General features: G+C 37.6%; 1 protein-coding gene across 1 annotated transcript in view; it reads left to right on the top strand.

The window, feature by feature from the left end:
• LOC127806532 (uncharacterized) overlaps positions 1-20,800 on the top strand; it is a 75,368-nt gene extending 54,568 nt beyond the window's left edge. The window contains exons 10-12 of the mRNA XM_052343895.1: positions 6,768-6,851; positions 14,908-14,973; positions 20,466-20,800. Coding sequence (XP_052199855.1) covers positions 6,768-6,851; positions 14,908-14,973; positions 20,466-20,552 — 237 coding nt within the window. The 3' untranslated portion in view covers positions 20,553-20,800. The remainder of the gene's footprint in view (positions 1-6,767; positions 6,852-14,907; positions 14,974-20,465) is intronic.
• Positions 20,801-22,618: the final 1,818 nt, after the last annotated feature.

Here is a 22,618-nt window from a genome sequence, read left to right as displayed (position 1 = left end):
AACTTCTTCTTCCTCTAGTATTCTGTGCACCTCCCCTTCACCGTCATCTTTCTTCTATGTTTTTACACTGTTCTTGTTTCTGTTCCTCTGCACATGTTGCTGCTATATTCTTCCACTTCTGCTACTGAATTGTCTGTTCTACCAGTGCTGCATTGCTCTTTGATCCATTAATAATGTGTTTGTTGATCCTTCTTCTTTTCCAAAGGAAACAATTGATAGAGTGAATTCTTGGCAACTAATCCTGTTCTGTAGTTGCACCAGCCTAATCATGAACCTAATACTCATTAAATCAAATTAAAATAATTTCTGAACCTTTGAAGCTCAGAATTACAGAAAAACACAAACTATGTGGATCCTAATATAACTGCAACTGAAGAAATCTATTTAATTGCCACATTCTTCTGTTTATTTGTCTTGTTTTGAGTACATTGCAAGCTTCATTACTGCATTATTTGGTACAAGATGTTGGTATAGACTAATTGATGGGGAACAAGACAAGAATATTTTAGATTATATTATTTAATATGTTTTAAAATATCTTTGTTTATTTCTTTCCTAAGTATTTTTAGGGAGATTATATATCCACTCTAGCTAGGATACAATTTGGGTCTTTGATGTATTTCCATTCTAGTTAGATACAATTTTGGTCTTCGATATGTTTCCTAGTTAGGTAGGATTTATAGTCTATATAATCCCCGTAGAGATCTATTGTTAGACTTTTGTTATTGAATTTTGTGGAGAAAGTTAATTTCTTCACTGAATCAAAAAAGGAATATATACACAAAAAAGGAATCTAATCACATCCCTAACAGTTGGGGATCTCCTAAGAATCAGCAATCAACTAATCTAAGAAGGAAACAAAGAAGATTAGGAGCTGTAAATCTCCCTAGCTGTACTCCTAATTGTACATTGCCTAAAATAGAGAGGATTTGGGATATTCATTCTGAGATATTCTGACACTTCCCCTCAAGTTGCTGAATATAGGTTTGCCATTCCTAACTTGCCAACGATCTTTCGAAACATATGACTGGTTAGCCCTTCAATGAGAGTATCAACAAGTTGATCTCTTGATGGGACGTATATTGTACAAATCAATCCATTGTTGAGTTTTTCTTTTATAAAGTGCCGATCTACTTCCATATGCTTAGTCCGATAGTGTTGGACTGGATTGTGAGCAATCCTTATAGCTAACTTGTTGTTATAATATAGTCTCATAGGTTTTTCTCACTCAATCCTAAGATCATTGGGGTTATCTTGAGCCAAAGAAGCTCATAAATTCCTAGCGGCATGAACCTAAACTCAGCTTCCGCAATTGATCTTTCTACCACTGGTTGTTTCTTGCTCTTTCATGTGACTAAATTTCCCCCAACAAAAATGCAGTAACTAGATATTGATCTCCTATCAATTATAGAGCTTGCATAGTCTGTGTCTATGTAGGCTTCAAGGCTGAAGTTTGTACCTTTCTTAAACAAAATTCCTTTGCTCGTATGTACCTTTAAGTATTGAAAAATACAACATACTGCTTGAAGACGTGTCTTTTTAGGGTTGTGCATGAACTAACTCACAACATTGACCACATAGGCTATATCTAGTCAAGTGTGAGACAAATAGATCAGTCTTCCAACAAGCCTCTGGTACTATAGTTTTTGGACATAAACACTTCTCTCACTTTTTCTTTGATCGGACGTGCATATATAGAGATTACAAGGGAGAGAAACTGCCCATATTGAGTCTGTTAAGGAAGGAAAAAACTGAGTAGATTAAGGAAAGAAAAAATTGTCACCTAGGGATAAAATTAACTATACACTAAAATGCAAAATTATAATCACATGATTTTCTATACGTCCCTCAAGCTGGGCTGTAAATATTAGGAAAACCTTGCTTGGATCTTCACATATTCAAACTAAGTTTTCGGTAGATCCTTGTCCACCTTCAATTTTTCTCTTTATGAAGTGCTTGACTATTTAGGTCATTTTGAACATGTTGAGTTGTTGCCAATATCTAGTTAGATGACTAAAATATTGGATAATTGAGAGGTCTCATTGATAACACCTTTACTATGTCTTTAGTGTCTGAATACGTCTCCTTTGCGGCATCCAAGATTTCTTTTGCTGTCTCGTGAAGGATGAAATTTACTCTAATTTGATGTGTTTTTAGTGTCAAAATACTTCTCCTTTGTGGCATTCTCTTTTGTCATCTTGTGGAGGATAAAATTTACTTCGACTTCTTGTGTTTTTGGGGTCGAAATACTTCTCCTTTGTGGCATTCTCTTGTGCCATCTTGTGGAATATAAAATTTACTTCGACTTCCTATGTCTTCAGTGATAGTAGATTTATTTTATTTGTATTGACGAGTTTGATGAACGCCTTGACATGGGACTTCTTGGCTCTTCTTGGTCGAATCCTTGCTAATAACCCTCTTAGGGTATTTGGCGATGCCGGCAAATACCTTGACGTGAGACTTCTTGGCTCTTCTTGGTCAAGTCCTTGTGAATCACCCTCTTAGGGTATTTAGTGATGCCTTGATGTGAGACTTCTTGGTGGTCCTCTTTACCTTCTCTAGTGTAAGCGACCGTTCGTCTTCTCTGTGAGGATAACCGATACAACTCTCTGCCAATGACCAATTGCCTACATCTACCTTCTTCGATGTCGGAGTGTGGCGCTATGCTGTGCCCTTTCATCTTTTTTGACGACGGTGATGGTTGGCAGGTTCTTGTGCTGCAAACCCTTTCGTCTTCCCTGTTGATCTCTGTTTTGTGACCCTTTGCTTTCTTTGACGCAGCTTTGTGATTGTGGTCAGTTATCCCTTCAATGGCGATAGTTGTGATTGCGGTTAAGGGCGATAGTGACTGATGGTTGTGGTTATGACTGCAGCAATGGCGGACAAAGATGAAGGAGATGATCAGAGATGGGTAATGGCCAACGATGACAGTGTTTTCTCTCGGGAAATTATAGTTTCTCAATTTTGGCTTCAAGAACTTCACCATTTTCGTCTCTCTCTCTCTCTCCCTTTAAACTCTTCGTTTAACCTTGCTCTGATACCATGCAGTTTTTGGACAGAAAAACTTCTCACTTTTTCATTTGATCGGACATACATATATAGAGATTACAGGGGATAAACCACCCAACATGGAGTTGGTTAAGGAAGAAAAAAACTGATTCGGTTAAGGAAAGAAAAATTGTCCCCTAGGGATAAAATTAACTGAACACTTAAATACAAAATTGTAATTATATGATTTTCTACATTATGAAAGATAGGAAAAATGACACTCACATAAGATTTTTTCTTTAAAAGAAAAACCCAGGTTACACAAGTGCAATAATCGATAAAGGTTTCAAACCAAGTAGCCCTAGAAATATTTTGAACATTAGAGGGTTCCCAAATATTTGTGTGCATTAAAAAGAAAGGCACTGAGGATCTTTTATTATTGATTGGAAAATGCACACATTTGTGTTTGGCAAGTTCACAAGTATCATAATGAAATGAGCTGACATTGACAGTTCTAAATAAAGATGGGCACATGACACGGAGAACCTTGAATGAAGGATGACCAAAACGATGACGCTATAGCCAGATTTGACTCGGGGTAGTACTGCTTGTATCGGACAGTAAGGAGGTAGAAAAGTGACCCTTATTGAACCCGCCAATTTTATCTACCAATTCAAGATAGTAAAGCCCATTGTTTCCTTTAGCATGCTCAATCGTCCTCCTTGAACCTCGATCTTGAAAAACACAGCAATTTGGAAGAAAAGTTAGGCTGCAATTAGAGTCATTGATTGGGTGGTGAACAAATATGAGGTTTTGTGGTGAGTTTTGGGACATGCAAGGCATTCTTTAAGGTTAGAGAAGGGCTCAGATGAAAGTCACCTATTCTGGCTACATTGATGGAGGATTCATTAGCTATGATAATTTTCCAGGAGCTAGAACATGAAGTATAAGTGGAGAAAACTTTTGAGGAACAGGTCATGTGATCGATTGCGCCAAAATCAATTATCCATGAAGTAGATGGGTTGTAATCTGAAGCACTAAGACAATGAGAAGCTAGAGACATACCTGATTACGCAAATGAGCAGACACTGGAGTTGGTGGAAGATGTACCTAGAGTTTCAAGGAGTCCAGATCTGCTGTCCCAAGAGATCGTCTCCATAGCCGTCTCTTCCAATTAAATTTTAACAACTCATCCAATTTTACACATCATCACTTTTTTGTATATTCAGCTAAACACAACTTAACAACATTAAATGTATACAACTTCTCTCTCTTTATCCCAAACCCAAACCCAATACCCAGCAAAAAACCAATCGCCGGTGACCACCCATCGCCGACACTGACCACCCCAACTCCATTCCTTGTTGAGCAGCCCCACCACCACAACTCCAGTTCTAATTTTTCGTTTCCTCCAATTGCCGGGTGACCACTCATCACCGACGACCACCCCACCGCCACCGACTACTTTTTCATTTATTCACCCAAACAAAAAAAATCAAACACCAACCAAAGCTCACCACTGTTGACCTTCCCCCCCCCCCCCCCCCCCCCCCCACACACACACACATCCCCTACAACAGTCCCCCTTGCTTTTCTCTCTCCATCACACGCACAACCAGATCTGAGTGTGGAGAAAATGCTTGAACAAGCAACCAAAGAGGTGGAAATTGTGAAGAAAACAAGAAGATTCTTCAAGAGTGATGGGTCGGACCTCTCCATTGTACATTTAATGTTGTGGTGGTGGGGCTGCCCGGTGAGGAATGGGGTTGGGGTGGTCGGTGGCAGCGGGGTGGTCATCGGCGATGGGTGGTCACCAGCAATTGGTTTTTTGCTGGGCATTGGGTTTGGGTTTGGGATAAAGAGAGAGAAGCTGTATACATTGTATACAATGTTGTTAAGTTGTGTTTGGCTGAATATACAAAAAAGTGATGATGTGTAAAATTGGATGAGTTGTTAAAATTTAATTGGCAGAGACAGCTATGGAGACAGCCTCTTGGGACAGCAGATCTGGACTCTTCAAGAAGGGCCTTCAGCTTCTCAATGTCCTTTGGATCGAGTCCCATTGTGCTAGAGGTTTCCTGGGATCCTGTCTCCTCCTTTGACTGAGACAGGTTTGCTTGTCCCTTCCTTTGTCCGCTGCACCCACAGCCAGCATCTTGGGGTCTACCATGCAACTTGTTGCATTCGTCTTTTACATGGCCTTTTTTTTTTTTTTTTGCAGTAGTTGCACACAAGAATGAACCTGTTGGTTTGCTTAGATTTAGATTTCTTACCCTCTGAATGTGACACAGCTCGCTTGTCTAGAGGATTTTTGTAGCCTTTTGTTGTTAGCGTTGATCCTTCCACCACTTGGTCATTGAGCGTCACATCCCTTCTACTTTCCTCGGCCCGGATAATAGCAATGGTCTCTTTCAGCGATGGTAATTCATCCTTGTGGAAAATCTGGACTCCAATCTGATAATATTCTGGCCAAAGCCTAGCCAAGAACTCATAGATTCGATCTTTTTCTATAAACTTTCTTAGTGTGGCAGCATATTCCTGGTCTTTCATTGGAATAGATTGGTAGTGATCCATCTCCTGCCATAAATTCTTTAACAGATTGGTATGACAGAGACATTACTTTGCTTGCAGCCATCAATTTAGTCTTGATCTCATAAATCTGGGCTGAATAGTTCTTCTTGAAGTACATCTGTTGAATAGTCTCCCAAATCTCCTTTGCTGTGGACAAGAACATACAAGTATCACTGATTTCCGGTACCATTGCACTCCAAGTCCATGCCATGACCATTGAGTCCTGTTCGTCCCATGCTTTAAACTTAGGGTCATCAGGTTTTGGTCCCATGCCAAGAAGATGGCTAAGTTTCCCTTTGAGAGACATTCAAACCAGTTGTGACCACTTCAGATAGTTTTTTCCATTCAATCTGTAAGAGGAATTGAGATTCTGCTATTCTCCTAAGGGTACATTGCTGACTGCTTCTTCTGCAGAAATAGGTGTTTCGAGATTGGTAGAGATGGATTCAGACATGTTGATGTTAGGTTAGGTGTGTTTTTGTGATCACAAGGGAAAGCCGATTCTGGAAAAAATTTCCATAGAGATGCTGTAATCAGGTACCTGTGCTGTTGATGACCAGGGGCCTAGGGTTGGACGGCGCAGTCATTGACTGGAGTTGAACGGCAACTGTCTAGGATTTGGGTGGCGGCTGGAGTTGGATGGCAGCTGGCTAGGGTTTGATAGTGAAACAGCTATGGATCCTATCCTAGCTCTGATACCATGTGGAGAAAGTTAATTTCTTCACTGAATCATAGATCTGTACGTAGCAGGAATATATACACAAAAAAAGGAATCTAATCACATCCCTAACAGTTTGGGATCTCCTAAGAATCAGCAATCAACTAATCTAAAAAGGAAACAAAGAAGATTAGGAGCTGTAAATCTCCCTAGCTGTACTTCTAACTGTACATTGCCTAAAATAGAGAGGATTTGGGATATTAATTCTGAGATATTCTGACAAATTTGAATGTTGAGAATTTGGTTTGAGTAATTGGGATCACTCTTGTTCTTTTGTTTTGGGTGCTGCTTCACCAATATACACTTTTCTTACATTACTTACATTATGCAATATGTAGCATGCAATAATTGATCCAATTTATCTTCTGCAGAGACAAAAGTGATGAACTGATTGTATTGCTGGATACTTGACTATTTAAAAGTCACCAGTAGTTGCTCAATGATAATTGTGAAGTACCTTTTATTTAGATGTTCCTTTCTGTTTTCTCAGAAGCGCGTGTCATCAGAGAGATGTGCAGAGTTGACAATTATTGCTGCAACACATGGTCTAAAGGAAGTTTGGATATCATATCAGGTATTCTTATTGTGATTATGTTTGCAAAAGGGTGAACATATTTCTCCGTATTTCCATTGATTAATATTACAACACTTATATAGATGAACCTATATTACCACAAAGGAAAGTATGTATCTTTCATATATTCTACATATCATATTATATAAATGGTTAATATAATAAAGAGATGCAGTGTACATACAGTTGCTGAATATATACAAATCATAATATCTTAACACTCGATTTCAAGCTGGAGCGTAAATGTTGAACATGCCCAACTTGGTGCATATGAAGATCACATGAGGACATTTGAGAGACTTGGTGATCAGATCAGCTAATTGGCAATGAGAACCCACAAATGTTGTGACAATATCTCCAAAAGCAACTTCTCTCTTAACAAAATGGTAGTCAGTCTCAATGTGTTTGGTTCTCTCATGGAACATGGGGTTAGAAGCACTATGAATTGCAGCCTAATTGTCACAAATTAATTGCATAGGCTTGATATCAATTATTCCCAACTCCTTGACTGGTTGTTTCAATCATACCAACTCACATGTTGCTAAGGCCATGGCCTATATTAAGCCTCAACACTAGTTTTGCCAACAACGCTTTGTTTCTTACTTTTCCAAGAGACTAGGTTGCCACTAACAAATACATAGTATTCAGATGTGAACTGCTTGCCATTAGAAGAACTTGCATGATCAACGTCTGTGTATCCCATAATTTGACTAAGTCCATGATCCCAATACAATATACCATGACTCAGGGATTTAGATTACTGCACCAGTGACTATCACAAGGAGAATCCAGAAATTAACTTACCACAATGACCATGAATGAAATATTAGGACATGTGACTATAAGGGAGTTAAATTTGCTGGCTAACTGACGGTAGCATCTAACGTCTAGGGTCTAATGCATAGTATCAAATGGTAGTTAAACCATTAGATACTCCTATGCATTCGAGCATCCTTATTTTTTCAAGCATATTCAATGCATTATTTCTCTAAAAGATACACATACTAGGCTTTGATGATTCCACTTTAATGCCTAAAAAAAGTTTTAGGTAACCCAAATCCTTGGTTTGAATTGTTGTTAGAGATGCGTTTTCAACTCTGTGATGCTAACCTCATCATCCCTAATAATAACCATATCATCCACATACATACCAGAAGAATGTGGTGACCGGATTTAGAGTAATACGAATTGAATGATCAACTTCTGTTGAACAGAAGAAGAATAATCCAATCTCATTCATTTTGACAAAGAACTACAACATATATACATGCCTATCAATCGAATAGGCAATTTCCTAAAGCTAATTAGGAAGATTTCTAATTAGATAGTTTCCTAAACTAACTTAGGAAATATGTATAGAAAAAGAAGTAACTTACAACTATAAAATACAATAGAATTTTATCTAATCTTGACAAGATAAGTAGCATAATCTAGACAAGATAATCGACATAATACTCGATACAAATAAGGAAGGAATCTACTCATTTTCCAACACTCCCCCTCAAGATGGTGAGTGTATATCATGCATTTCCATCATGATCAACAGTTTGTGGTAGATAGGACACGGTAAGCCTTTAGTTAAAACATCTGCTAGTTGCCCTCCCATAGGAACAAAGGGTGTACAAATCAGTCCACTTTTAAGTTTTTCCTTGATGACATGCTTGTTAACCTCAACATGCTTTGTCTTATCACGTTGAATCAAGTTATGAGCTATGCTTTTGGTTGACTTGTTGTCACAATAGAGCCTCATGGCATTTTTGTATCCCAAAGAAAGTATATTCTTGACTTGCTAAAAGAGATGAGCAAACTAGGGTGTAAACCAACAAGCACACCTCTAGAACCTAACTGGAAGAACAGAGAAGGAAAAGAAGAGCATCCAGTGGACAAAGGCATGTACCAACGGTTGGTAGGCAAACTCATATATTTGTCTCACACAAGGCCAAATATTACCTATGTTGTGGGTATTGTTAGCCAATTCATGCATTCACTAACTGGGAGGCACTTGGAAGTAGCCTATCACATCCTTAAATATCTTGAGGGAACACTGGGTAAGGGTCTACTATTTACAAAAAGCCGAGACAGAGGGATAATAGGCTATGCAGATTCTATTTGGGCAGGTGCTATGGAAGACAGCAAATCCACATTTGGCTATTGTACAAAATTATGGGGTAACTTGGTGACTTGGCGGAGCAAGAAATAACAAGTGGTAGCTCACAACAATGCTAAAGCAGAGTATCGCTCAATTGCTCAAGCAATTTGTGAAATGGTATGGGTGGAAAGGCTGTTGAAAGATTTGTCTATGCCGGTGTTATCTCCTAAGTTTCTGTATAGTGATAGCAAATTAGCTATCAACATTGTCAACAACTCGGTGCAGCATGACCAGATGAAGTATGTCAGAATTGATCGGCATTTTGTCAAACAGGAGCTGAAAGATGGCAACATTAAGCTAACTTATGTTCCAACAGAAGATCAACATGCAAATATTTTGACCAAAGCAATGGGAAAACAAGGTTTTGAATATATAATAAGCAAGTTGGGAATATTTGATATATATTCCTCAGTTTGAGGGGGGGTGTTGAAAGATAAAGATGCAACAACCAATCCTAAATGATTGAGGAGATGAGCCGTGGATGAGATGAGAGGAATGAGAGGCCCGAGTTATCCTCAAGCTGATCGTATATATCTTGTGTATTATTTGCAGATTAGTTAGAATTATTTTATGTTGTAATCTTGTGCTAGAATTTAGGAGTTTATCTAGTAGCTAAAATTTAGGAGACAAGTTTGTATCAAACTAGGAGTCTTGTATATTTAATTCTAGTTGCTAATAGAGAAAAGGTGCGATAGTTTTCATTAATCGATCGGATTTCTTCAATCCTTCTTACTGCCTGCGTATGCTCCTTAGTTGGGCTGTGCATGAACTGACTTACTAGACTGACATCAAAAGCAATGTAAAGTCTAGCATGTGAGAGAGAAATCAAGCGGCCCACCAACCTTTGGTATCTTCCCTTATCCACTGTTTGACTGCTAGGGCTTTCCCTCAATTTGATATTAGGCTCTACTGGTATGCTGGCTCCTTTCCCTCCCTTCAAATCTGTTTCAGTTAACAAATCCAAGAAATACTTGCGTTGGGATAGAAAAATTCCTGCCTTAAAATAAGCCACTTCTATTCCCAGAAAATATCTTTGGTACTTAGAATAAGCCACCTCTATTCCTAGAAAATATTTGAGTGTACTAAGGTCTTTAATTTCAAATTCTCAGGCTAAATTGTCCTTGAGGACTTTATGTTCTTCCCCATCATTCCCTATAACAATTATGCCATCCACATAAACTAGCAAGGTTGTCACCTTCTCTTCCCTTAAGTGTTTAATAAATAGGGTATGATCACCTCTGCTTTGGTGATATCCCATAGATCTCATTGCCTTAGAAAATTTGCCAAACCAAGCTCATGGGGACTGCTTGAGGCCATAGAGGGCCTTTTTAATCCTGTATACCTTGCCTAAATCTTCTTTTTGGAATCCTGGAGGTAGTTTCATGAACACTTCTTCCTCTAAATCCCCATGTAGAAAGACATTCTTTACATCTAGATCTAGTTGCTGTAAATGCGATCCATAGTAAGCTGCTAGTGATAGGAATATTCTTATCGTTGTCATTTTTCTCATAGGAGCAAAAGTCTTAAGGTAGTCTACTCCATAGAATTGAGTATAGCCTTTAGTCACCAGCCGAGCTTTATACCTCTCCAAGGTTCCATCTGCATTGTATTTCAAGTTAAAAATCCACTTGTAGCCTACTAGACTAACCCTCTTTGGTCTAGGCACCAGCTCCCATGTTTGATTCTTATTTAATGCTCTCATCTCCTCCAACATAGCTTGCTTCTAGTTTTAATCTTTTAGAGCCTCATCAACTGTCTTAGGAATGACAATGGTATCCAAAGATGTTAGGAAGCTTTTGTGCTTTTGGGAGAGATGGTGGTAAGAAATATAATTAGCTAATGGATGTTGAGTACAACTTCTAACCCCTTTTCTGACAGCAATAGGGAGATCCAAATCATTATGAATAGGGTTAGAAGGAATCGAGGGTTGAATGAATTCAGTACTTGGGATGAGGTCTGATGTTGATTCAGATTGAGGATCCAGAATAGGCTGGGTCTTCTCTTGAATACATAAGGAGAGCCCTTAAACTTGATCGGGGATGGCAGCTGTTGAGTTGCTTTATTAGGTAAGTCTTGCTCCCTAAAGCTTGGTGAGTGAGTAGATGTGATAGGCTGATCAGTCTCTGACAGTTCACCAACACCAACACCTTGGTCACCATACTCCATATTCTCCCCTTGGGGACCAACACTAGAGGAGCCAAATAAGGTTTGAGATTCAACAAAAGTTACATCCTTTGACACAGAATTTTCTAGTGGAAGGGTGATAACATTTGTGGCCTTTCTAAGTAGGGGAGTAACCAAAGAAGATATGCCTAAGAGCTCCAGGGTTAAGTTTTTCTCGAATGTTTGGGAGCATGAACAAAGGGCACATAGCCAAACACCTTAAGAGGAAAAGGTGTATGCAAACTTAGGTTTGGAAAGTAAGAGGATAAACATTGGAAAGGACTCTGATGGTTTAAAATTTTAGAAGGAACTCAGTTGATCAAGTAGGTTGTTGTTAGGACTGCCTCTCCCTAGAAATGTTTAGGAACATGATGACGGTGGAGAAGGGCTCTAGTAACACTGAGGAGATGCCTCATCTTCCATTCAGCTATTCCATTTTGTTGAGGAGTATCTATGCAGGAAGACTCATGAACAATTTCTTCTTGTTGGAAAAATTGATGCAAGTGATGATTGAAATAATCTCTTGTATTATTTGTATGAAATTCCTAGAGTGGAAATCATTTTATGGAAGTAGGGTTGAAGAGTACTAATAGCAGTTTTGTCTTTTAACAGAAAAATCCAAGTCATTCGAGTACAATCATCTATGAAAGAAATGAACCATCTAGCCCCAAAACAGCTAGGTATCCTAGATGGTCTCCAAACATTAGAATGAATTAATGAAAAAGGTCTAGAAGATAATTTATTGCTAATGGGATAGGACACTCGATGATGCTTTGAAATTACACACACATCACCCTGAAATGTACTTGGATCTACAGTCCTAAATAAAGTAGGGAACATAGTCTTTAACAAGGCAAAAGGAGGATGACCAAGTCGGTAATGATGAAGCCAGATGTTGGTAAGGTTTGAAGTAGACTAAGATGAACAGGAAACCGTTGGCTAACCCCCTTTAGGATAATCACTCTCCTTCTTCAAGTAATATAGACCATTATGTTCCTCGGCAACACCAATAATCTTCTTCGTGTCCAGTGCTTGAAATTCACACATATGAGGAGAAAAAATAACACGACAGTTCAAATCTTTAGTGAAACTAGGTTGGTAGATAAATTAGCTACATGAAGCACTTGTTTGCTAGGGAGAATGGGGCTAAGATTGACCCTGCCCTATCATGTGATAGGGATTGAAGTCCCAGAGGCTTATAGGTTTCAAAAACATGCAGATCAGGGGTCATATGATCAATGGCTCCTGAATCTAGAATCCATATGTCATTTCTATCAGTTTTTGAGGTAGAAAAAGAAACATAATGGAGACAAGTACCTTGTTGAGCAAGAGAAGAGGTTCCATCCTGAATTGTCCTCAGGAAATTCTTGAGCTTGTTGATCTCATCTGCATTCAACTGATTAAGATCAGATCTAGTAGAGGATTCTGCCTTATCAGTGGAGCCTCTTTCCTCCTGCTCCTTGTTTAAGAGATAGACCTGGTTCTTTGAGGCTAAACTTTTGAAACCTCCTATCTTACTTAGAACAACCTTCTTCCCATGTAGTTTAAAACATGTGTCCCAAGTGTGCCTAGGTTTCTTACAATAGGTGCTCCACAATCTTTCATGATTTTGATTGTTTGAATGCACATTTGATTTCCTCGTCTGGGATCTAAATCTTGTTCCCTCTCCTTTATTGGACACCATAACTGATCCTTTTGAACTAGGTTCACCAAGCATAGCTATTCTCCGATTCTCTTCACTTTGAACTATGGCAAACACCTCATTAAGAGAAGGTAGTTTCTCTCTTCCAAGTATTTGGACCCTAACCTGATCATATTCAGTATTGAGGCCTGCTAAAAACTCCACAATTTTGTCTTGCTCAAGAATATGTTTAAGAGTGGCAGCATTCTCACTACACATCATTTTGATATCTTGGTAATGATCAAGTTCAAGCCACAATCCATTCATCTTGTTATAGTAATTGGTTACTATCAAAGGTCCTTGTGTAGTGCTACTTATCTTGGTCTTAATTTCAAAATCACTGAGGCATCTTGAATCTTAGAATAGGCATACTTAACTGTATCTCAAATATCTTTTGCAGAAGACAAAAATATATAATTTCTGCTTACCTCAAGTTGTATGGAGCTCCACAACCATGACATGATCAGGGAATCCTTAATATCCCATATTTTGAATGTGGGATCAGAGGCCTTTGGAGCTGGTGCAGTTAAGTGACCAATCTTCCCTTGGCCTTTGGGAAAGATCCTTACTAGCTGAGCCCATTGTAAGTAGTTCCTACCATCTAAACGATAGGAACGATGCATTCCAGGCAGCTCTCTTGCTTTGGTTGGTTGATCAACCGAACCTGTTTCTCCATTTGTCATGGATGGAGCAACCTCAAAAATTTCAGACATGTCCACCGGAACAATCAGCTGAACAGGAAGAATAATGATAACCAGGAATTGGCAATGAAGGCTAAACAAAGAGGATGGAAGAAAGAACAAGAAGGTGCAATGAAGGCACACTAGGGTTTAGAAGCAATAGGAAGGTATTGTAGGCTCTAATACCATGTAAACAACTGAATAAATTCTTCCTTAATTTATATGTACACATACAAGTCCTCTTATAGAGGTGAGGATTATACAACATAGGAAAGATTACATATACATAGTTCTAGGAAAGTTTCCTAAGTTAGAATTAAGAAAGTATCCCAATCTAGATTTAGAAACTTCTAAAAACCATAAGATCAGACCAGCATTAATTTCCCTTCCAAATAATGAGCCAACCTTTCCTTCTTCTTCATTTTGTTAATCCTTCGGGGATCAACAAACGCCATAAGAAGAGCCTTCATTTTTTCTGACCAGACCAAAAGTCATAATTTTCACCCTCAAATACTAGAAGAGCTAGCAGAGAAATGTTGACCATATTTTTTGACGGTCCCTCAAGAACAAGGAACGCTCTGATACCACTGTTGGAATGAACACTCTTAGATTTTTTTTTTTTTTTTTTTTTGTGAACTGAAGAAGTTCTCTCTCTAAATATTCCATTGATACATTCTACCTTTTAAATTCATTGATAGATAAAGAAGAGAGATCTTGTAAACACAAACATAATAATTGTAAAACTTAGCTTAAACTTCTACACTAATAAAGATGGTTGCACATTTCTTTAGGAGACTACTCATTTACCCAAGCAAAGTTCACACTTCTCAACAGGCCTATTATATCAATGTCAAATTTAGTGGCCTTGATTGGTAGATGGTCCACAATTCTCAAAGTTCAATATGAAGAAGGCTCACAGTTCAAAGTTGAAGTGAACCAACCTTTGTTCATTTGGTTTTGCTTCAGTTCTTCAGTTTGATTTTTTGAAACTGAGTAAGCTGATTCATTTCTAGGTTGGAGGTTAACATGCTTCTGACTGATCCATCTGCACCCCTTCGGTAAATTCACCATTAATGACATTTATGAATTTCAGCTGTAGTCAGATCCTATTTCAAGTTCATGATGGTTGTGATTTAGGCAAGTGGAAATGCTGTGCTTGGAATGCACTAATGGCTGACTTGCTTTTCTCACCTTTGGCATATTCTAATAGGATGTTCATACTAGTATTAATGTAGAAAGAGATGCCAAACTATTACCACATGCTAAATAAATGGCCAAATAACTTGTTTGCCTTATATTCATCTGTGGCTATTTGTTTGCCTACCTATCTTTAGCATGTCCTTGATTTCTGATCTGTTTTACTTAATTTTGTTTGTCTTGTAGCCTGTACTTGCTGTTATGTACTTGGTGCAGTACATGCCAACTATTGGCTATTGGCTTATGGACAAGGTATGATATCCGCACTTAAATCGCAGCAAAATATTTGTTGGAACTTTCAGATTCCTTTGTTGCTTATTTATGGCCGACCAAGAAGCTCCTTAAATAAGAGTATAAAACGGATTTCCTACTTTTACTCCACCAAACCAGATTCTGGTATACTGGAATGGATTATAAATTTAAAATTCAAATTCAAAATATAACCAAATACCAAATATCTTGAAAGAATCTCACATATATCTCAGCACTCCTCCACAAGATTTTTGCTGGAAACTCCAAGCATTTCTCTCAATACTTGAAACCTTGCTTTTAGAAGAGCCTTGGTCAGAATATCAGCAACTTGTACCTCTAACCTGCAATGACCAAGCATAATTTCGTTATTCTTCTCAGCTTCTCTTAGAGAATGGAACTTCACATTGGTGTGCTTAGTTTTCTCCATAGTTTTGAAAGGCAATAGGCACATCGAGGCGCAAAGGGTCCTGGAGCCTGAGGTGCACCTTTGCGAAGCAAGGCACACCTTTTAGAAAAAAAACTCAAAATCTTGTAAAATTATAAACAACTATCAAATTATCAATAATAACACATTCATATCATTCATGATTCATCATCTTCAAATTCTAAACTAACAACATCAAAGTTGATTCATTCATCATGCAAATTCTAAACTAGAAACAACAACAAGAAAACAACAACCATATAAAGAGAGAGCAGCAACCAGAAAGAGAAATTAAGCAAGTAGGAAAGAAATAATCAAATAAAACAAGTAAAGAACTCACGAGAGCAGGCTGGAACTGAGAAGAGGGGAGGCTGGAACTGAGAATGGCAGCTGGTTTCGGTGGGCAGCAGGCTGCTTGACAGCTTGAAGAGTAGAGGAGAAGAGAGGAGAGGAAGAGAGGAGAAGAGCGTGAGCAAGAGGAGAAGAGAGGAGAGGAGAGGAAGAGAGGAGGCGGACGCAGCTTGACAGCAACGAGGAGAGGAAGATCGGGCCGATTGGCAGCTGGTGCTGGAGAAGATGGTAGTTTCCGGCTGCTGGACAGCTTGAGGAGGGTGTTTTCGGCAGCTGGCTTGAAGGTCGGAAGGAGAGGGAGAAGATGGGAGTGACGTCGGGGACTCGGGAGGAAGATTAGAGTGTTTTCAGTGGCTGGCTTGAAGGTTTTATTTAAAACTTGGGCTGCCCAGGTTTTAAATAAAACCTAGGTTTTATGAGGCGTGCCTCACGCCCTGGCACCTCGCCGTGCAAAGCGAGGGCCTCCCAGAAAACGCATCACCTCGGCCCAGTCGAGGCGCCAAACTGGTGCCTTAAGGCGCCTTGTGCCTAGGCACGCCTTTAACATCTATGGTTTTCTCATGCTGAATAGGGCTTTTTACAATTGCAATGGCTGATTAATTGTCACAATTATCTCAGTTGCCTCTTGCTGCTCCATTCCCAAATCCTTTAGGATTTTTCTCAGCCAAATAACTTGGTTGGCAGCAGCAGCTGCTGCTACATATTTTGCCTCAGTAGTAGACTGTGTTATGACCTCCTGTCTCTTTGAATTCCATGAAAATGAGCCTGTCCCAATGAAAAAACTTAACCTGATGTACTCTTCATATCATCAACTGATCCAGCCAGCCACTATCTACAAACCCTTCAATTTCCATTTTCAGATTGCCTTTACCAGATCCCAAGTTAAACTGTACCTTTCAAATATCTGAGCACCCTCTTTGCTGCACCATAGTGAGTCTGACTAGGTTTTTGCGTAAGTCTTGTCAGTAGACTAGCTAAATACATAAGATCAAGGCTTGTAGCTGTTATGTACACTAGGTTTCCAATCAAGCTTCCATAAGTGGTTGCAAAGATTTTTCATCACCATCTTCTTTGGACAACTTTGTATTCAAAACCAGTGTCGTTGGAACTGGTTTGCAGTCCTACAATTTGAATTTCTCCAGAATTTCTTGAGCATATTTTGCTGAGAGATAAAAACGTTATCCTTGTACTGATAAACTTCAAGTCCTAGGAAGTACTTCATGTCTCCAAGGTCAGTTATCTCAAAATGATTCTTCATCTCAGCTTATAAACTTCTGCAATTCATCTTGAGTACTATCTGTTATAAGCAAATCATCAACATATAAAGATATAATCAGTACTCCGCCATCAGAATATCTTTTCACATAAAGCGGCATTATTCTCACTCCTTTTGAGGCATTAGTTGCACAAAAAAGAATTAATCCTGTTGTACTGAGCTGTAGGAGTCTATTACAGTCCATACAAGGCCTTTTGAAGCTCAGTAAACTTTATCTTCACTACCTTGAATAACAAAACCCTCAGGTTAATCAACATAAATTTCCTCTTCTAAATAGCCATTAAAAATTTCTGACTTGACATCCAAATAATAGATTTTCCACTTCGTTTGAGCTGCAAGGGAAATTAAGATCCTGATTGTATCCATTTTGGCCACAGGCGCAAAAGTATTCTGATAGTCAATCCCTAGCTGCCGTGAATACCCTTTGGCCACAAGTCTTGCTTTATTATTGTGAATAGAACTGTCAAGATTTAATCTTGTCCTAAATACCCACTTAACACCAAGGACTTGTTTGTTTTCAGGTCTGCTACCTAGCTGCCAAGTATCATTCTTCTTTATCATTGCAATTTCTTCTTTCATAGAAGAATTCCACTTTTCAACCTTGCTTGCATCTGCATAGGTGGTAGGTTCTACAACAGTCCTATTACACCTTTGATAGATCTTAGAAATAGTTTTTCTCACTGGTGTATCTTCATCGGATCTAAATTTCTAACCTGATTGATGAGTAGAGTCAACATCTTCACCTTTCAAAATGGATGTGCCAGGCTTTCTTTCTGGTTGTTGAGACTCCCAATTCCAATAAGCATCTTGTTGATTCCCATAGGATACACAAAGGAAAGGATAAGGAAGGTTAACTAATTATTCGTTCTAGGATTTGGAGCTGATCTAATCTTTTGTTTTTTAGAAATTGCTAAAATCAGTTTAGGATACTTTCTTAATTCTAGTTTAGGATACTTTCCTAAACTTTTTATAGGCAATCTTTTCTAGTTTTAACTATTGTAATCTTTTCTATGTTGTAATTTCTCAACCCTATAACTAGGGTTGTGTTGTTTGTACGATATGAATAAAATTATTCCATTCTCACATGGTATCAGAGCCTTTGTGATCTACTCTTGTTATCTTCCCGATTTGATCTAATCATTGTGTGCCTTCATTGCACCTTATTGTTTGCTTTCGTCCTACTTGTTCAACCATTTATCCCTCCAAATATGTCAAAAATCTCTGAGACCGCTCCATCCATGGCAATGGGAGAGGTTGTCCCATTCGATCAACCAACCAGAAATCCTCCTACCAGTAAGCTACTGGGAATGCATCATTCCTACTGCTTAGATGGCAGAAACTACCTTCAATGGTTACAGCTTGAAAGGACTTTTCTAAAAGGTCAAGGGAAGATAGCCCATTTAACTGAACTATCCCCCAAGACCTCAGATACCACATTCACGGCATGGGATATTGAGGATTCAATGATCATGTCCTGGCTTTGGAGTTCTATGCAGCCTGAGGTAAGCAGAAATTACATGTTCTTATCTTCTGTAAAGGATATTTGGGAAACTGTTAAGTGTACTTATTCTAAAGTACAAGATGCCTTGGTAATATTTGAGATTAAGACAAAAATAAGTGGTACCAAGCAAGGGTCATTGACGGTAACTGATTACTATAACAAGATGAATAGATTTGGCTTGAACTAGATCACTATCAAGATATTAAGATGGTGTGCAGGGAGGATGCAACCACCCTTACTACCATACTTGAACGAGATAGAATTGTAGAGTTCTTGGTAGGTCTTAGTGCCGATTATGATCAGGTAAGAGTACAAGTTCTTGAAAGAGAGAAACTTCCATCTCTCAATGAAGTTTTTTCTATGATCCGGAGTGAGGAGTATCAAAGGATAGCTATGCTCAATGAATCCAATGCTAAGGGGTCAGCCATGGTGACCAATAAGGTGGAAGGAATTAGATTCAAATCTCAGTAGGGGAAGTCTGACTTGTTCCCAAGATCACAAAATCGAGAAGGATTGTGGTGCATCTATTGTAAGAAGCCAAAGCACACTCGAGAAACATGCTTTAAATTGCACGGAAAGGAGACAGTTCTGAGTAGGATGAGAGGCTTCAGGAGTTTATCGTCTAAAAACCAAGCCTATCTCACAAACAAACAGTCCAAAAATAAATGACTGACACTCTGCAGCCTCCATGCAAAGATAACATCTATTTGGGAAAGGCAAATTAAGATTAAGACGATCAAGAGTAGCAAGCCGCTCTTGAATTGCCAACCAGAGAATAAATACATAAGAAGGAATCACTGAACTATGCCAAACCAAATGATGCCAAGGAACACTATGACGTTGCATTGATAGACACTGAAATGCTGAGAGGACAGTAAAAATTGCATCAGAAGCCAGCAACCAACGTAATTCATTAACTGTTTCAAAGTTGCTAGTTATTGGATTTTCAGAAGGCTTAACTGAATCTATTTCATTATATCTTTGTTAAAGTGGAAGAAAACAGGTAGTTGAAAGGTTTGGGCCTGGGAGATTTTTTGGGGTTGAAATCATGGATATTCTGCACCAGTGGGAAAATGTTTTTGGTTATTTGCATGTTCAAGATATTAAGGGAAAAAGGAAAAGGAGAAGGAGAAGGGAAAGGTCTAAAGCAATGAAAGATTTCAATATTGATACTGCTACCAACTCTAAAAGGACTAGGTCTTCCGAATAGGAAATCAATAGATTTTGGAGCCCATTGATCCATTCTGGAGTCCGATTCCAGATACTGAAAATTACTGACAATTTTTATCTCCAAAAGGATGGGAAATATGGTGACAATAATTGGCAATGAACATGAAAATACATCAGCACTTTCTCTTGAGGCCAAGAGGTCCTCTTACATGATTTTGAATCTGCTCTTTAGGCTTCCTACACTTGGTCTTGGACCAAAGGGTCATTCAGTGGAGAGGGGCCTCATACGTTTCCTTTTACACCTCCAGTGCGGGTATATTTTGTCTAACCAAACAGTAGCTGTCGCATTACATAATTTATAATGTTTTGCTGATGTCTCATTGCACTAAAATGGGCATCTACCAACAAATTCTGTTGTCTATTTGCAAGTTGGTGCAATTAAAGCATGCAGGATTTTACAGGTAGGATAGCTTCCTCATCTGTATGTCTTTTCCCAACCATATAAATGAAATCAATGGTGGCAGGCTTGCTTGTCAGTAGCACTGAAATTTTTGTTAATATCTCTTTACCTCAACATTCAATGTCCGTAAATGCAAGCTTGCCTGTTGAATGATGGATACCGTGCCTTAGGTGTTGATTTCCTTGAACCCAGCATTGCATTTTGCATACTGAATATTATGTAGCCGATATCCATACATTATGTTGGGATATATTGTGTAATTTGGGTCTTCTTGCTGCTAATTATTATTATTGTTATACGTGGACTTCAGATTGGTGGGAAACGGGTTGAAGCTGCCGCGCAGAGGGGCAATGCATACTCGTTGAATTTACTGTTTGGGAAAAGGAAGGCATCGTAAATTGACGATTGAAGCTGCCTGCTATCTTCCATAAGCATAAGCATCCATAACTACTAAATGCAAAACCACTCTATACTGTGTCTTATGGATACAATTTCTCTGATATCGGCTGTTTTTGAAAGTATACTCGACTAAAAATATGCTTAGATTTCACTATATATAAAGATACTCAGTTGTAAACATACCATACTTGATATTGAAGATATCGATTTTATATAACATATATTCGAGTAGGTTTTTATGAACAAGATTGAATACTTTGAATATATTAAAAAAATATACTAAGCAATGTTTGATTGATAAAAAAAAAAAAAAAAAAAATAGGTGTAAAAGATTTAAAAGAATATTTTGGCTACTTTGCCTTCAAAAGCACATATATATAGTTTATAAAAAGACTTTTAATACATAGCTGATATTTAAAATATTTTTTCAAATATTTAATCATCAAGCTTGGTTAATATAAAATTGGATTTTGTTATATTGAAGAATATAAGAAAATATGAGATTGAAGTTTTTCAATTTAAAGAAATATATTTTTTAAGTTTCATAATCATTTATCATCTAAAAAGTAATATTTAACTATTTTAAATGATATATATAAATGTATGAGTATAAGATTTTTCATTATACGAAAAAATATATAAAATGTTTTAAAAATTATTAATAAATCACTTTTATTAAAAATATATTTTTTAAAATTATTTTATCTTTAAAACAAAATACAAATTCCTCAACACACATTCAACCAACCTACATAACTAACTAGCACATTAAATATGCACTAATTAGCATTGCTCCTCAGGCAAGGGAGAAAACATCTCCGTACTGTGTATGATTAAAATGCAATTCACATGTCAACAACACCTCTTGTGCTATTTAAAGTATATTCAGCTCCACTGCTCGTGATCTTGACATCACCTAACAAATACTACCACATGATCTCAGGAAGCAACGGTGAGGATTTGCTTAATTGCCCTTGTCAACCAACACTACCACCACATGGATGAACAGTGAAATTGCTAACCAAGACATGTTCACTGACCTATGATGTATGGTGAAGTAATGCTTTAATGCAGTCTCAGTGCAAGTGGGAACATAAACATGAGTTCAAGGGTGAACTTTAAAAATGATGTTTCAATACAAGATTGCTTCAATTCTCAGTCTTTACTCAGTACATCGATGGTTAGGTTATTGTGAGTAGTCACCTCAAAACTCTAAACATTTAATAGCGCTTTGATATTCCCATCCCAAGCTTGACAATGACCCAACACCTGCCCCCTTCTGCAATTCAAATCTTACACAAAGGGAAGCTGATTAATCAAGTTTATGAAGGAAATTCTGTAATGAGCTGTAATTTTATTTTTTATTTTAGAGATAAATAAATAAATTTTAAGACAATTTTATGACTAATAGAAAAATGAGGAAAGTAAAAAAAATCATTGAATTGGGTTTGTAATGGTAAAATATTAGCCAGTTGGGTAATTTGTGTTGTGAGAAAAAAAAAATTATTAAATAATTTTTTTTTAAAAAAAACCCCTCTGTTGTAATAATATAATGGATCACTAATAATGACAATAACCAAATAAAACATAATGAAACCAAACAATCACACTCTAAACACACGAAGATTTAAAGTGAAAACTCTGTTGTTTTACTTTTAATGATGTTTTGATGATAAATTTTTTTTTTTATATTTTTAGATCTTAAAAATGAAAAATAAAAATCATGCCAAAGCATATATTTATTTCAAATGTACTTTCAATATATATACAAAATCTTTTGTGGCATGAAGCTTAAATTGAAAAATAATATTATGCTCTTCAAGAATCTTTTTTGAAATAAAATGATTTACAGTATGTGTTAAAATATTTTGAAATGAATAAAACATTCTTTTAAAATAACAAGGCAAAATTGTCAACATTTATTGAGAAGTGGTCGACCGTCTTGTGCCTTTGGTTATAGTCCAATGAAGCAAAAGAAAATTGTTGATCTCTTTGCCAAAAGAGTCAATTATTTTTTACCTAAATGCAAAAAGAGTTGACTATTAATATGACAAATTCATACTC

Source organism: Diospyros lotus, chromosome 7 (assembly GCF_014633365.1).
Source record: "Diospyros lotus cultivar Yz01 chromosome 7, ASM1463336v1, whole genome shotgun sequence".
Taxonomy (NCBI): domain Eukaryota; kingdom Viridiplantae; phylum Streptophyta; class Magnoliopsida; order Ericales; family Ebenaceae; genus Diospyros; species Diospyros lotus.
Note: the sequence above shows the minus strand (reverse complement) of the source record. Positions and strands in the feature narration are given on the sequence as shown.